Here is a 15,424-nt window from a genome sequence, read left to right as displayed (position 1 = left end):
GCGATGTCAATGTGTCAAAATTGCATAGTCTACGAATGATGACAGCGGTATCAATTTTTTGCCAAAAACTATTTAATACGCTGAGTACATCTGGAGACAAATTGCACGCACACACACAAATCCGCTCGCATCAATATACTCCCACATATCACAACAAATTTACATCTCACAACTTTCTAGCAAATATAAACAATTAATTTCTCTCAAACATACATTCTTACAAAAAAGAAACTCTATCAAAACTGCTGGCTTATGGCGAACTAGTTTTGCTGATGCCGCACTTTCACCCTAAATTATATATTACACTAAACAATAATCATAAAATCTTAACAAAACTCTACCACATCAAGCCCATACAAAAAAAAAAAAAAAAAAAAAAAAAAAAAAAAAAAATATGGAGCATTCACTCGAAGGTGTGTGCAATTGCGACAAATGATTTATTCCTGAGTCAGTTCGGCCACTTAATACCCATATATATACTCATTTGTCTATACTGCGCTCACACACATTCTCTTCACAACTTATGCCAAATTACACACACCACCACAAAATATAACTTTATAACACTTTCAAATCAAAACCTCATGCACACATATACACATAAAAATTGTATAGCTTAAGAAATACTTTTTAAGAAATCAAAATTTATAACGTTATACGCAAATAGTAATATATAATTTAAAGTCAATAAACTCTGGAGGGGGGATTGGTTCGGTGTGTGACGGTGGGCAAAGGGATACCTCGTACCGCTGCAGGATAGTGGCCTGTGTGTGGGTCTGCATACCCGTGATGGTTTGGAGCGGTTGACGAGCATGAGCTAGTAGGCACCTTTAATGCTGCCTCGCCATGTCTCGGGCCCTCCAGGCCACCACGACCATGCATACTCAAACACTCGCTCGCTCTCTGTGCGATGCGAATGCTCGATGCCCGACGCTCGGTACTCGGTACTCGATGCTCGGTGTCCTGGATCCCGATTCCCATTCGTCTCATCCGACCCGGTCTCCTGCTCAACCTAAAACAGAAAAAAAAAAATTAATGTTGCGGCCATATACTGCCCCCCGCGGGAACATTGGCTGGTTCAAGACTTCAACTACGTATTTAGACAGCTTGGTGCTAAATTTATTGCTGCTGGTGACTGGAATGCCAGAAGTTATTGGTGGGGCAACAGCAGATCAAATCGCAGGGGTAATATACTCCTTGAAAGTGTGCAGCAGCAAAACCTTGACATTCTGGCAACTGGCTCGTCAACGCGCTTTCCAAATAATGCGCGGCAGTCCCCGACAGCCATTGACTTCGCAGTATATAAAGGTGTGCAGTATGGTCTGCTAAAAATAAGCACATCCAATGACTTAGGATCGGATCACCTGCCGCTGCTGATTGAACTACTGAGTAAGCCAGCAGAAGGCGAACCCAAGTGTCATCTTCTTCCAGCAAATGCGAGCATACCCAAATTTCAATTGTGGCTAAACATGCACATCAATTTGAACACTGAGCTTCACTGTGGCGAAGATATTGACGATGCGGTAGACATACTGGAAAATAATATCCACTCTGCAGCGAAATTTGCAACAAACCTAACTCACCAGCCTTACCGAGGGCAACCAAAATATAACTACACAATCAACAGGCGCATTCAACAAATGATTGAGGCCAAGAGGCTGATTAAACGCCACATACAGGCATACCACAACCCGGCTGCTAGGCAAGCACACAACAGATTAGCCAACAACATTAGCCGGGAAATCAAGCATGCCAAGGCGAGAAGACTTGATGAGTTGCTGGAATCTATCGATGCAAGGGATAGATACAGTATGCAAAAGTTATGGCGGCTAACGGGGAACATCAAAAGGCAGCCCGCACCTAATTTACCAGTGAGGAAGCACACTGAGGGAGCTGGGACTTCCCAGTGGTGCAAGACCACCGAAGAAAAAGCCGAAGCCTTTGCGCAGCACCTTGAACAAAGGTTTAGGCCAATGATCACCACGCTGCCCTCTGACAAGAGCCATGTCGAGATGCAAGTATCGCTACCTGTGGCCCAAGGTGAACTCTGCTTCCCTCCAGTCACGCTAGGGGAAGTACAAGCTATAATCAAAATGCTGCAAACAAAAAAGTCTCCGGGGATTGACCGAATCGATAATCGCACGATCAAGGAACTGCCACAGTCAGCTGTACTGTACCTAGTGCTTATTTTTAACGGTATCCTACGCTTTGGACACTTTCCTTGCAAGTGGAAATGTGCCAAAATAACAATGATCCAAAAGCCAGGCAAGCCCTCTGATCAGCTTGGATCATACAGGCCAATAAGCTTGCTCGCTGGCTTTTCAAAAATCTTTGAGCGACTGCTGCTGCGCCGGATGTTCCAATTGGACAACATCATCAATGCAATTCCGAGCCACCAATTCGGTTTCAGACGTGAGCATGCTGCTGAACAACAATTGGGTCGAGTTACGCAGTTTATACTAGAAGCGTACGAGGACAATAAATACTGCTCTGCGGTCTATATGGACATACAGGAGGCGTTTGATCGTGTCTGGCATGACGGACTGCGATTCAAGCTCAAACAGCTATTGCCGGAAGTCCTCTACCGAGTTATGAATAGCTATCTAAGCGAACGCACATTCATTGTGGACTGCTGTGGAGGTACGCATTCCAGCCTAAAAGAAATCTGCGCCGGCGTTCCGCAGGGTAGTGTTTTAGGGCCTGTACTGTACACCCTATACACATCCGACATGCCCCTACCTGCACCGCTACGACACGGCAAACTGATGCTGGCAACTTATGCCGATGACACGGCCATCTTGTCATCGGCAAACTTGCAAGAAGATGCCATTGCCAATTTGGATCTGTTCCTTGCCACCATTACAACATGGACACAAAAGTGGAGCATTAGCATCAACATTACCAAAACCAAGCACATAATGCACACTTGGAGAAGCTTGCAGATGCCAATTCTTTCCCCAAGAATTTTGGATCAACGGCTCACCACAGAAGAAAGGATTTCATACCTGGGAGTGCAAGTCGATAAAAAGCTTCTTTTGAGCAGCCACGTCACCACCATTGTCGCCAGGGTTAGAGACAGGGCCAAAAAGCTGCACTGGCTAATATCAGAAAGGAGCAAGCTACCATTAAAATGCAAAGTATCACTCTACAAGCAGCTCATAGCCCCAATATGGCAGTTCGCACTTCCGGTCTGGGGATCACTTCTATGCGAAGGCCAATTTGAACGGATTCAAGTTGCGCAAAACAAGATATTGCGAACCATTGCTGGAGCACCTTGGTACGTGCGAAACCAAAGCATCCACACTGATCTGAAGGTCGTGCCGGTGGAAAAAATGTATCAGGATGCTTGCTCCAGGTACTGGGCTCGGCTCAGCAACCACAGCAACGATGAAGCCAAAAATATTGCCCTTAAAGCAAGACTCCCACAACGTCACCTAGGTGTCAGAAGAAGATACGCTGAAATGCTTCGGAAGCACCTACCTCTGGGTCGCCTAGCACAGCAGCAGCGGTCACAGCAGGGCCAGCTACCTTCTCATGGGCAGCCACGTCCGCTCCCACGACCACCCAGTCTCAGAGACTACCTTGTATTTGACATACAAGAACTGCTAAGTCAAACAGTGGTGCAGCCCAACTACCTCCAGGATAGACGAAACAGCCCGTCTCATATACAGCTGTGCTCAACTCTCGCTACCACTACAAGGCCAGGAGCTCTCATTCCTCCCAGTCCAGAGACACCAAGCTCGCATCCAAATCCACAGACGCAGCGGGACGTGGCCACCAGTGCGGATCAAGAAGCAGTGTGCAACACCATGTGCACACTTGCTACACTGTTCATGATGGCAGCCAACCTCTATGTACTTGTACCACAGCGAGGGCCTAAGACTAGGACTACTTGCAGGACACGGCAACTCATCCAATTGCGACTGGCTGAAAGGCAGATAAAGCAAAGATTGCGTTACGCTAACGAACCAATCAGATGGCTTCATACAACTCGTTGCCAAAGGGTTGCCTACTTACAGAAATTCAGACTGCGACATCCCATACAATGGAAAAAGGCCTTGATGCTACGTCTCTCAAGCACCCACACCAATGGCATCTGGCGGCAGGATCAACGGTGGTCACGCTGGCGGCTCCAGCTCATCCAGATGCAACGGCTATCAGACTGGGTAGCTTCCAGACAATTGGGGATTTTCCCAATCCTCAAATAATTAATTTGACAGCAATCCCCATGCCAAGGCTGGGAAACTTCACTTGAATTGTATATAACATGTCACTTAATTCATTGTAAGTACTCTAGGTATTAAATGAATAAAAAAAAAAAACAGTCTGGATCCCAGTCCCCACTTCTCTGTCTGTCAACCAGGCATGGAGCTGGGCTCTGGAATCCAGACCGACATTGCGTTTGTTCCCTTGTGTCGAACGGTAAACAAACAAACTGAGTAAAGTTTTACCAGATTCCTTATACAGATTGATTCGAGGTTACTTATCTCAAAGAACATTCACAGTCGAATGCAGCGGCGGTGTACGCTCTGGCAACAAACTCATCCGGGCTGGCGTTCCTCAGGGCAGCGTTCTGGGACCAGTTTTGTACAGCATCTACTCATCCGACATGCCGGTACCGCAAACTCAAACTGGTGATGGTCAGAAGGGGATGCTCCTGGCGACCTACGCCGACGACACGACAATCATGTCGGCACACAGATCAGACAGAGTTGCCATAATCACAATGAACAATTACCTGAATAGATTCTCTTCATGGGCCAAGAAGTGGTGCATACAAATCAACACCTCGAAAACAGCGCACGTGCTCCACACGCTGCGACGCACTGAATCGGCGCCTACGCCAATCCTGGAAGGCCACATACTCGCCAACAAACAAATGCACACATACCTGGGTGTATGTCTCGACGCTAAACTGCAGCTAAGCTCCCAAGTATCGGCAACAGTCTCCAAACTTAAGTCGAGGATCAAAAAGCTGCACTGGCTACTAAATAGCAACAGCAAACTGCCGCTTAAAACAAAGATTATCCTCTACAGGCAATTGATAGCACCAATATGGCAGTACACATTACCTGTCTGGGGCCCACTAGTCAGCCAGACGCACTTTGACAAGCTGCAGACTATTCAGAACAAAGTACTCAGACTAATAACAGGCGCTCCGTGGTATGTTAGCAATCGCACTCTGCACGCAGATTTGCGTATCCCATTAATCGAAAAAGTATATAGTAGTGCCTGCTCCAAATACACGAAGAGATTGTTAACACACTGTAATGCCGAGGCCAGGAAGTTGGCACTTTACCCGTACGTTCCGCAGCGACTAGCACGTCCAAGATATCTGCAAATGATAGACAGATGCCTGCCGCCACAAGAACGGCCTCCACCGCAGCAACCAGAGGCATCACCGCCGCGCGCTTATTTGCCCATGTTTGGACCACTCACTTTAAGGCAACACTTGCTTTATGGGCGCAGTGAAAGGCCCAGATTAACGCATCATCAGATTGCGGAACAACGCAGATTGGAACTGCAACGATACAGAGAGCAGGTGGCCCTCAGACGTGCGCGTATACTAAACGCAGCCCAAACTTCAGACAACGTGCTTTCTCCGGCTGTAACTGCAACAAATTCCAATTTAGACAACAACAGTACATTGCTTGTCTCGGGTATACTTGCAATTATCGACTTAACTGTTGACCAACTGCCATTAAGCGCTTCTGTCGAAGACTCGCAAATTCCCCAGCAAATTCGTCCCGAACATCTGGACCCTGATCCACTGATATTGCCACCGAGCCCAAATGAGCCTGGAAATAGAGAAAGGGCACTGATTAACACAGTTCAACACTATAACAACAACACCAACTACAGCACTGTGAGTGTCCTTCCCGGCCGCCATGGCCTGACGGCGGACAGCCAAAGCACAACTGCCATATTGCCGCCTGCGGCGACTGGTACGCCGACTGTGCACGATCCGGATGACGGAGTTACAGACAGGGACTCCTCGGCTCCCCAAATTGATGAGATCGACCACGCTCTGTGGTCCATGGCACTGCCAGCCACAAGCTCTAATGCTGGAAACATCATCGCTCAGACACTGCCGAGTTCCGTGGCAGCGGCAACGCCAGTGGCACAGAGTATGCTTCAGACAGGCCAGGCTGATGCCGAACAAACATCACCAGCCATTGTGCCACCTGCGGCAGGCTCCACAGCCGCTGCTGACAGGCACACAATTGCAACGACTGTTAACTCGAGTCCATCTGCAGTCAGCGATGAACTGGCTACTACACTGGACAGGTCGCCGCATGCTGTGGCAGATTCGCCTGGCCTGGCGGTGGCCACACTAACTTCACCAGCCATCTTGCCACGTGCGGCTGTAAACGCACCAAAGGCTCCCGAGCACAACGCCAGCTTCTCAGCACCAGGCCCTCTGGCTGCACTAATGCTTGTGACTCCAAATACATCTGGAAGAAGAAGGAAGCAAGACATTAATACAGCTCCAACACACAAGACAGGCACAGCTCACACAACCATCGAAGACCGCTGCTCTATGGAGACCGATCAGGCACCGTCAGTACTAGCGACACTCGCAGTCAACAAGGCACCCCCCGCTGTTGGACAGCAGGCAGGCCAGGCTGAGGCCGAACAAACATTAACAGCCATTGCGCCACCTGCGGCAGGCTCCACAACCGCTGCTGATAGGCACACAGTTGCAACGATTGTTAACTCGAGTCCATCTGCAGTCAGCGATGAACTGGCTTCTACACTGGACAGGTCGCCGCATGCAGTGGCAGAGTCGCCTGGCCTGTCGGTGGCCACACTTACTTCACCAGCCATCTTGCCACGTGCGGCTGTAAACGCTCCAAAGGCTCCCGAGCACAACGCCAGTTTCTCAGCACCAGGTCCTCTGGCTACACTAATATCTGTGACTCCAAATACATCTGAAAGAAGAAGGAAGCAAGACATTAATACAGCTCCGGCACGCAAGGCAGGCACAGCTTACACAACCATCGAAGACCGCTGCTTGATGGAGACCGATCAGGCACCGTCAGTACTAGCGACACTCGCAGTCAACAATGCACCCCCCGCTGTTGGACAGCAGGCAGGCCAGGTAGAGGCCGAACAAACATTAACAGCCATTGCGCAACCTGCGGCAGGCTCCACAGCCGCTGCTGATAGGCACACAATTGCAACGATTGTTAACTCGAGTCCATCTGCAGTCAGCGATGAACTGGCTTCTACACTGGACAGGTCGCCGCATGCTGTGGCAGATTCGCCTGGCCTGGCGGTGGCCACACTAACTTCACCAGCCATCTTGCCACGTGCGGCTGTAAACGCACCAAAGGCTCCCGAGCACAACGCCAGCTTCTCAGCACCAGGCCCTCTGGCTGCACTAATGCTTGTGACTCCAAATACATCTGGAAGAAGAAGGAAGCAAGACATTAATACAGCTCCAACACACAAGACAGGCACAGCTCACACAACCATCGAAGACCGCTGCTCAATGGAGACCGATCAGGCACCGTCAGTACTAGCGACACTCGCAGTCAACAAGGCACCCCCCGCTGTTGGACAGCAGGCAGGCCAGGCTGAGGCCGAACAAACATTAACAGCCATTGCGCCACCTGCGGCAGGCTCCACAACCGCTGCTGATAGGCACACAGTTGCAACGATTGTTAACTCGAGTCCATCTGCAGTCAGCGATGAACTGGCTTCTACACTGGACAGGTCGCCGCATGCAGTGGCAGAGTCGCCTGGCCTGTCGGTGGCCACACTTACTTCACCAGCCATCTTGCCACGTGCGGCTGTAAACGCTCCAAAGGCTCCCGAGCACAACGCCAGTTTCTCAGTACCAGGTCCTCTGGCTGCACTAATATCTGTGACTCCAAATACATCTGAAAGAAGAAGGAAGCAAGACATTAATACAGCTCCGGCACGCAAGGCAGGCACAGCTTACACAACCATCGAAGACCGCTGCTTGATGGAGACCGATCAGGCACCGTCAGTACTAGCGACACTCGCAGTCAACAATGCACCCCCCGCTGTTGGACAGCAGGCAGGCCAGGTAGAGGCCGAACAAACATCAACAGCCATTGCGCAACCTGCGGCAGGCTCCACAGCCGCTGCTGATAGGCACACAATTGCAACGATTGTTAACTCGAGTCCATCTGCAGTCAGCGATGAACTGGCTTCTACACTGGTCAGGTCGCCGCATGCAGTGGCAGAGTCGCCTGGCCTGGCGGTGGCCACACTTACTTCACCAGCCACCTTGCCACGTGCGGCTGTAAACGCCCCAAAGGCTCCCGAGCACAACGCCAGCTTCTCAGCACCAGGTCCTCTGGCTGCACTAACATCTGTGACTCCAAATACATCTGAAAGAAGAAGGAAGCAAGACATTAATACAGCTCCGACACACAAGACAGGCACAGCTCACACAACCATCGAAGACCGCTGCTCGATGGAGACCGATCAGGCACCGTCAGTAATAGCGACACTCGCAGTCAGCAAGACACTCCCCGCTGTTGGACAGCAGGCAGGCCAGGCTGAGGCCGAACAAACATTACCAGCCAATGCGCCACCTGCGGCAGGCTCCACAGCCGCTGCTGCTAGGCACACAATTGTAACGACTGTTAACACGAGTCCATCTGCAATCAGCGAAGAACGGGCTTCTACTCTGGACAGGTCGCCGCATGCTGAGGCAGAGTCGCCTGGACTGGCGGTGGCCACACTAACTAAACCAGCCATCTTGCCACGGGCGGCTGTAAACGCACCAAGGGCTCCCGAGCACAACGCTAGCTTCTCAGCACCAGGTCCTCTGGCTGCACTAATGTTAGTGACTCCAAATACAGCTGAAAGAAGAAGGAAGCAAAATATTAACAACAACAACAACATCAACAACAACGCTACTCACCAGACACCAGGCAACTCAGCACTAGCAGCAACTAGCCACTCCGCACACGCCACAACGCTAACTACGGCCGGCAGCACACCTTCCGACACATCAGACACAGAAGTGCTGGAAGCTGAGTGTTGCCTGCCATAATAAGGCTGTTGTAGTCTACTGGTCGCCTCCTAGTCGCGACCTCGTGAGCAACGTAAAATTGCCTCTGCTACTCGAAGCCTGAAGGCCAACTACACAACCTCTGCTGAAAATAAAACAAAAATTTTAAATATAAATAATTAACAACTACTACTACTTACCTTACATTAATAAAAATGTATACTTATAGTATAAGTTTTGACCAGTTAGAGCCAAAATTGTGGCGCCAACAAATTCAATTATAATGTCCACGATATCGATTGAATAAAGATGCTCATCCCCAGCTGTGCAATTCACCACTCCTGCTGGACAGGCAGAGGTGAAATCGCGCAAATGGGATAAGCTTAGTATTAGTGCGTCTTTCATGGCCACTAAGAAAGAAAACGCACCAAGGGCTCCCGAGCACAACGCTAGCTTCTCAGCACCAGGTCCTCTGGCTGCACTAATGTTAGTGACTCCAAATACAGCTGAAAGAAGAAGGAAGCAAAATATTAACAACAACAACAACATCAACAACAACGCTACTCACCAGACACCAGGCAACTCAGCACTAGCAGCAACTAGCCACTCCGCACACGCCACAACGCTAACTACGGCCGGCAGCACACCTTCCGACACATCAGACACAGAAGTGCTGGAAGCTGAGTGTTGCCTGCCATAATAAGGCTGTTGTAGTCTACTGGTCGCCTCCTAGTCGCGACCTCGTGAGCAACGTAAAATTGCCTCTGCTACTCGAAGCCTGAAGGCCAACTACACAACCTCTGCTGAAAATAAAACAAAAATTTTAAATATAAATAATTAACAACTACTACTACTTACCTTACATTAATAAAAATGTATACTTATAGTATAAGTTTTGACCAGTTAGAGCCAAAATTGTGGCGCCAACAAATTCAATTATAATGTCCACGATATCGATTGAATAAAGATGCTCATCCCCAGCTGTGCAATTCACCACTCCTGCTGGACAGGCAGAGGTGAAATCGCGCAAATGGGATAAGCTTAGTATTAGTGCGTCTTTCATGGCCACTAAGAAAGAAACGTAAAATTGCCTCTGCTACTCGAAGCCTGAAGGCCAACTACACAACCTCTGCTGAAAATAAAACAAAAATTTTAAATATAAATAATTAACAACTACTACTACTTACCTTACATTAATAAAAATGTATACTTATAGTATAAGTTTTGACCAGTTAGAGCCAAAATTGTGGCGCCAACAAATTCAATTATAATGTCCACGATATCGATTGAATAAAGATGCTCATCCCCAGCTGTGCAATTCACCACTCCTGCTGGACAGGCAGAGGTGAAATCGCGCAAATGGGATAAGCTTAGTATTAGTGCGTCTTTCATGGCCACTAAGAAAGAAAAAAACAATCATGTCGGCACACAGATCAGACAGAGTTGCCATAATCACAATGAACAATTACCTGAATAGATTCTCTTCATGGGCCAAGAAGTGGTGCATACAAATCAACACCTCGAAAACAGCGCACGTGCTCCACACGCTGCGACGCACTGAATCGGCGCCTACGCCAATCCTGGAAGGCCACATACTCGCCAACAAACAAATGCACACATACCTGGGTGTATGTCTCGACGCTAAACTGCAGCTAAGCTCCCAAGTATCGGCAACAGTCTCCAAACTTAAGTCGAGGATCAAAAAGCTGCACTGGCTACTAAATAGCAACAGCAAACTGCCGCTTAAAACAAAGATTATCCTCTACAGGCAATTGATAGCACCAATATGGCAGTACACATTACCTGTCTGGGGCCCACTAGTCAGCCAGACGCACTTTGACAAGCTGCAGACTATTCAGAACAAAGTACTCAGACTAATAACAGGCGCTCCGTGGTATGTTAGCAATCGCACTCTGCACGCAGATTTGCGTATCCCATTAATCGAAAAAGTATATAGTAGTGCCTGCTCCAAATACACGAAGAGATTGTTAACACACTGTAATGCCGAGGCCAGGAAGTTGGCACTTTACCCGTACGTTCCGCAGCGACTAGCACGTCCAAGATATCTGCAAATGATAGACAGATGCCTGCCGCCACAAGAACGGCCTCCACCGCAGCAACCAGAGGCATCACCGCCGCGCGCTTATTTGCCCATGTTTGGACCACTCACTTTAAGGCAACACTTGCTTTATGGGCGCAGTGAAAGGCCCAGATTAACGCATCATCAGATTGCGGAACAACGCAGATTGGAACTGCAACGATACAGAGAGCAGGTGGCCCTCAGACGTGCGCGTATACTAAACGCAGCCCAAACTTCAGACAACGTGCTTTCTCCGGCTGTAACTGCAACAAATTCCAATTTAGACAACAACAGTACATTGCTTGTCTCGGGTATACTTGCAATTATCGACTTAACTGTTGACCAACTGCCATTAAGCGCTTCTGTCGAAGACTCGCAAATTCCCCAGCAAATTCGTCCCGAACATCTGGACCCTGATCCACTGATATTGCCACCGAGCCCAAATGAGCCTGGAAATAGAGAAAGGGCACTGATTAACACAGTTCAACACTATAACAACAACACCAACTACAGCACTGTGAGTGTCCTTCCCGGCCGCCATGGCCTGACGGCGGACAGCCAAAGCACAACTGCCATATTGCCGCCTGCGGCGACTGGTACGCCGACTGTGCACGATCCGGATGACGGAGTTACAGACAGGGACTCCTCGGCTCCCCAAATTGATGAGATCGACCACGCTCTGTGGTCCATGGCACTGCCAGCCACAAGCTCTAATGCTGGAAACATCATCGCTCAGACACTGCCGAGTTCCGTGGCAGCGGCAACGCCAGTGGCACAGAGTATGCTTCAGACAGGCCAGGCTGATGCCGAACAAACATCACCAGCCATTGTGCCACCTGCGGCAGGCTCCACAGCCGCTGCTGACAGGCACACAATTGCAACGACTGTTAACTCGAGTCCATCTGCAGTCAGCGATGAACTGGCTACTACACTGGACAGGTCGCCGCATGCTGTGGCAGATTCGCCTGGCCTGGCGGTGGCCACACTAACTTCACCAGCCATCTTGCCACGTGCGGCTGTAAACGCACCAAAGGCTCCCGAGCACAACGCCAGCTTCTCAGCACCAGGCCCTCTGGCTGCACTAATGCTTGTGACTCCAAATACATCTGGAAGAAGAAGGAAGCAAGACATTAATACAGCTCCAACACACAAGACAGGCACAGCTCACACAACCATCGAAGACCGCTGCTCTATGGAGACCGATCAGGCACCGTCAGTACTAGCGACACTCGCAGTCAACAAGGCACCCCCCGCTGTTGGACAGCAGGCAGGCCAGGCTGAGGCCGAACAAACATTAACAGCCATTGCGCCACCTGCGGCAGGCTCCACAACCGCTGCTGATAGGCACACAGTTGCAACGATTGTTAACTCGAGTCCATCTGCAGTCAGCGATGAACTGGCTTCTACACTGGACAGGTCGCCGCATGCAGTGGCAGAGTCGCCTGGCCTGTCGGTGGCCACACTTACTTCACCAGCCATCTTGCCACGTGCGGCTGTAAACGCTCCAAAGGCTCCCGAGCACAACGCCAGTTTCTCAGCACCAGGTCCTCTGGCTACACTAATATCTGTGACTCCAAATACATCTGAAAGAAGAAGGAAGCAAGACATTAATACAGCTCCGGCACGCAAGGCAGGCACAGCTTACACAACCATCGAAGACCGCTGCTTGATGGAGACCGATCAGGCACCGTCAGTACTAGCGACACTCGCAGTCAACAATGCACCCCCCGCTGTTGGACAGCAGGCAGGCCAGGTAGAGGCCGAACAAACATTAACAGCCATTGCGCAACCTGCGGCAGGCTCCACAGCCGCTGCTGATAGGCACACAATTGCAACGATTGTTAACTCGAGTCCATCTGCAGTCAGCGATGAACTGGCTTCTACACTGGACAGGTCGCCGCATGCTGTGGCAGATTCGCCTGGCCTGGCGGTGGCCACACTAACTTCACCAGCCATCTTGCCACGTGCGGCTGTAAACGCACCAAAGGCTCCCGAGCACAACGCCAGCTTCTCAGCACCAGGCCCTCTGGCTGCACTAATGCTTGTGACTCCAAATACATCTGGAAGAAGAAGGAAGCAAGACATTAATACAGCTCCAACACACAAGACAGGCACAGCTCACACAACCATCGAAGACCGCTGCTCAATGGAGACCGATCAGGCACCGTCAGTACTAGCGACACTCGCAGTCAACAAGGCACCCCCCGCTGTTGGACAGCAGGCAGGCCAGGCTGAGGCCGAACAAACATTAACAGCCATTGCGCCACCTGCGGCAGGCTCCACAACCGCTGCTGATAGGCACACAGTTGCAACGATTGTTAACTCGAGTCCATCTGCAGTCAGCGATGAACTGGCTTCTACACTGGACAGGTCGCCGCATGCAGTGGCAGAGTCGCCTGGCCTGTCGGTGGCCACACTTACTTCACCAGCCATCTTGCCACGTGCGGCTGTAAACGCTCCAAAGGCTCCCGAGCACAACGCCAGTTTCTCAGTACCAGGTCCTCTGGCTGCACTAATATCTGTGACTCCAAATACATCTGAAAGAAGAAGGAAGCAAGACATTAATACAGCTCCGGCACGCAAGGCAGGCACAGCTTACACAACCATCGAAGACCGCTGCTTGATGGAGACCGATCAGGCACCGTCAGTACTAGCGACACTCGCAGTCAACAATGCACCCCCCGCTGTTGGACAGCAGGCAGGCCAGGTAGAGGCCGAACAAACATCAACAGCCATTGCGCAACCTGCGGCAGGCTCCACAGCCGCTGCTGATAGGCACACAATTGCAACGATTGTTAACTCGAGTCCATCTGCAGTCAGCGATGAACTGGCTTCTACACTGGTCAGGTCGCCGCATGCAGTGGCAGAGTCGCCTGGCCTGGCGGTGGCCACACTTACTTCACCAGCCACCTTGCCACGTGCGGCTGTAAACGCCCCAAAGGCTCCCGAGCACAACGCCAGCTTCTCAGCACCAGGTCCTCTGGCTGCACTAATATCTGTGACTCCAAATACATCTGAAAGAAGAAGGAAGCAAGACATTAATACAGCTCCGACACACAAGACAGGCACAGCTCACACAACCATCGAAGACCGCTGCTCGATGGAGACCGATCAGGCACCGTCAGTAATAGCGACACTCGCAGTCAGCAAGACACTCCCCGCTGTTGGACAGCAGGCAGGCCAGGCTGAGGCCGAACAAACATTACCAGCCAATGCGCCACCTGCGGCAGGCTCCACAGCCGCTGCTGCTAGGCACACAATTGTAACGACTGTTAACACGAGTCCATCTGCAATCAGCGAAGAACGGGCTTCTACTCTGGACAGGTCGCCGCATGCTGAGGCAGAGTCGCCTGGACTGGCGGTGGCCACACTAACTAAACCAGCCATCTTGCCACGGGCGGCTGTAAACGCACCAAGGGCTCCCGAGCACAACGCTAGCTTCTCAGCACCAGGTCCTCTGGCTGCACTAATGTTAGTGACTCCAAATACAGCTGAAAGAAGAAGGAAGCAAAATATTAACAACAACAACAACATCAACAACAACGCTACTCACCAGACACCAGGCAACTCAGCACTAGCAGCAACTAGCCACTCCGCACACGCCACAACGCTAACTACGGCCGGCAGCACACCTTCCGACACATCAGACACAGAAGTGCTGGAAGCTGAGTGTTGCCTGCCATAATAAGGCTGTTGTAGTCTACTGGTCGCCTCCTAGTCGCGACCTCGTGAGCAACGTAAAATTGCCTCTGCTACTCGAAGCCTGAAGGCCAACTACACAACCTCTGCTGAAAATAAAACAAAAATTTTAAATATAAATAATTAACAACTACTACTACTTACCTTACATTAATAAAAATGTATACTTATAGTATAAGTTTTGACCAGTTAGAGCCAAAATTGTGGCGCCAACAAATTCAATTATAATGTCCACGATATCGATTGAATAAAGATGCTCATCCCCAGCTGTGCAATTCACCACTCCTGCTGGACAGGCAGAGGTGAAATCGCGCAAATGGGATAAGCTTAGTATTAGTGCGTCTTTCATGGCCACTAAGAAAGAAACCGCTGCTGCTAGGCACACAATTGTAACGACTGTTAACACGAGTCCATCTGCAATCAGCGAAGAACGGGCTTCTACTCTGGACAGGTCGCCGCATGCTGAGGCAGAGTCGCCTGGACTGGCGGTGGCCACACTAACTAAACCAGCCATCTTGCCACGGGCGGCTGTAAACGCACCAAGGGCTCCCGAGCACAACGCTAGCTTCTCAGCACCAGGTCCTCTGGCTGCACTAATGTTAGTGACTCCAAATACAGCTGAAAGAAGAAGGAAGCAAAATATTAACAACAAC

At 50.2% G+C, this 15,424-nt stretch overlaps 1 protein-coding gene across 1 annotated transcript; it reads left to right on the top strand.

The window, feature by feature from the left end:
• Window positions 1–5,706: 5,706 nt before the first annotated feature.
• Window positions 5,707–14,757, top strand: LOC115769117 (mucin-6-like; the record flags this gene model as incomplete). Its single annotated transcript, XM_030713822.1, has 2 exons — window positions 5,707–8,820; window positions 11,430–14,757. Coding segments are annotated over 2 exons (6,442 nt in total), but the record flags the coding sequence as incomplete, so codon positions are not given.
• Between the last annotated feature and the right edge of the window lie 667 nt (window positions 14,758–15,424).

This window comes from Drosophila novamexicana, unplaced genomic scaffold, assembly GCF_003285875.2.
Source record: "Drosophila novamexicana strain 15010-1031.04,08,12 unplaced genomic scaffold, DnovRS2.1 tig00002350-arrow-arrow-pilon, whole genome shotgun sequence".
Taxonomy (NCBI): Eukaryota; Metazoa; Arthropoda; class Insecta; order Diptera; family Drosophilidae; genus Drosophila; species Drosophila novamexicana.
Note: the sequence above shows the minus strand (reverse complement) of the source record. Positions and strands in the feature narration are given on the sequence as shown.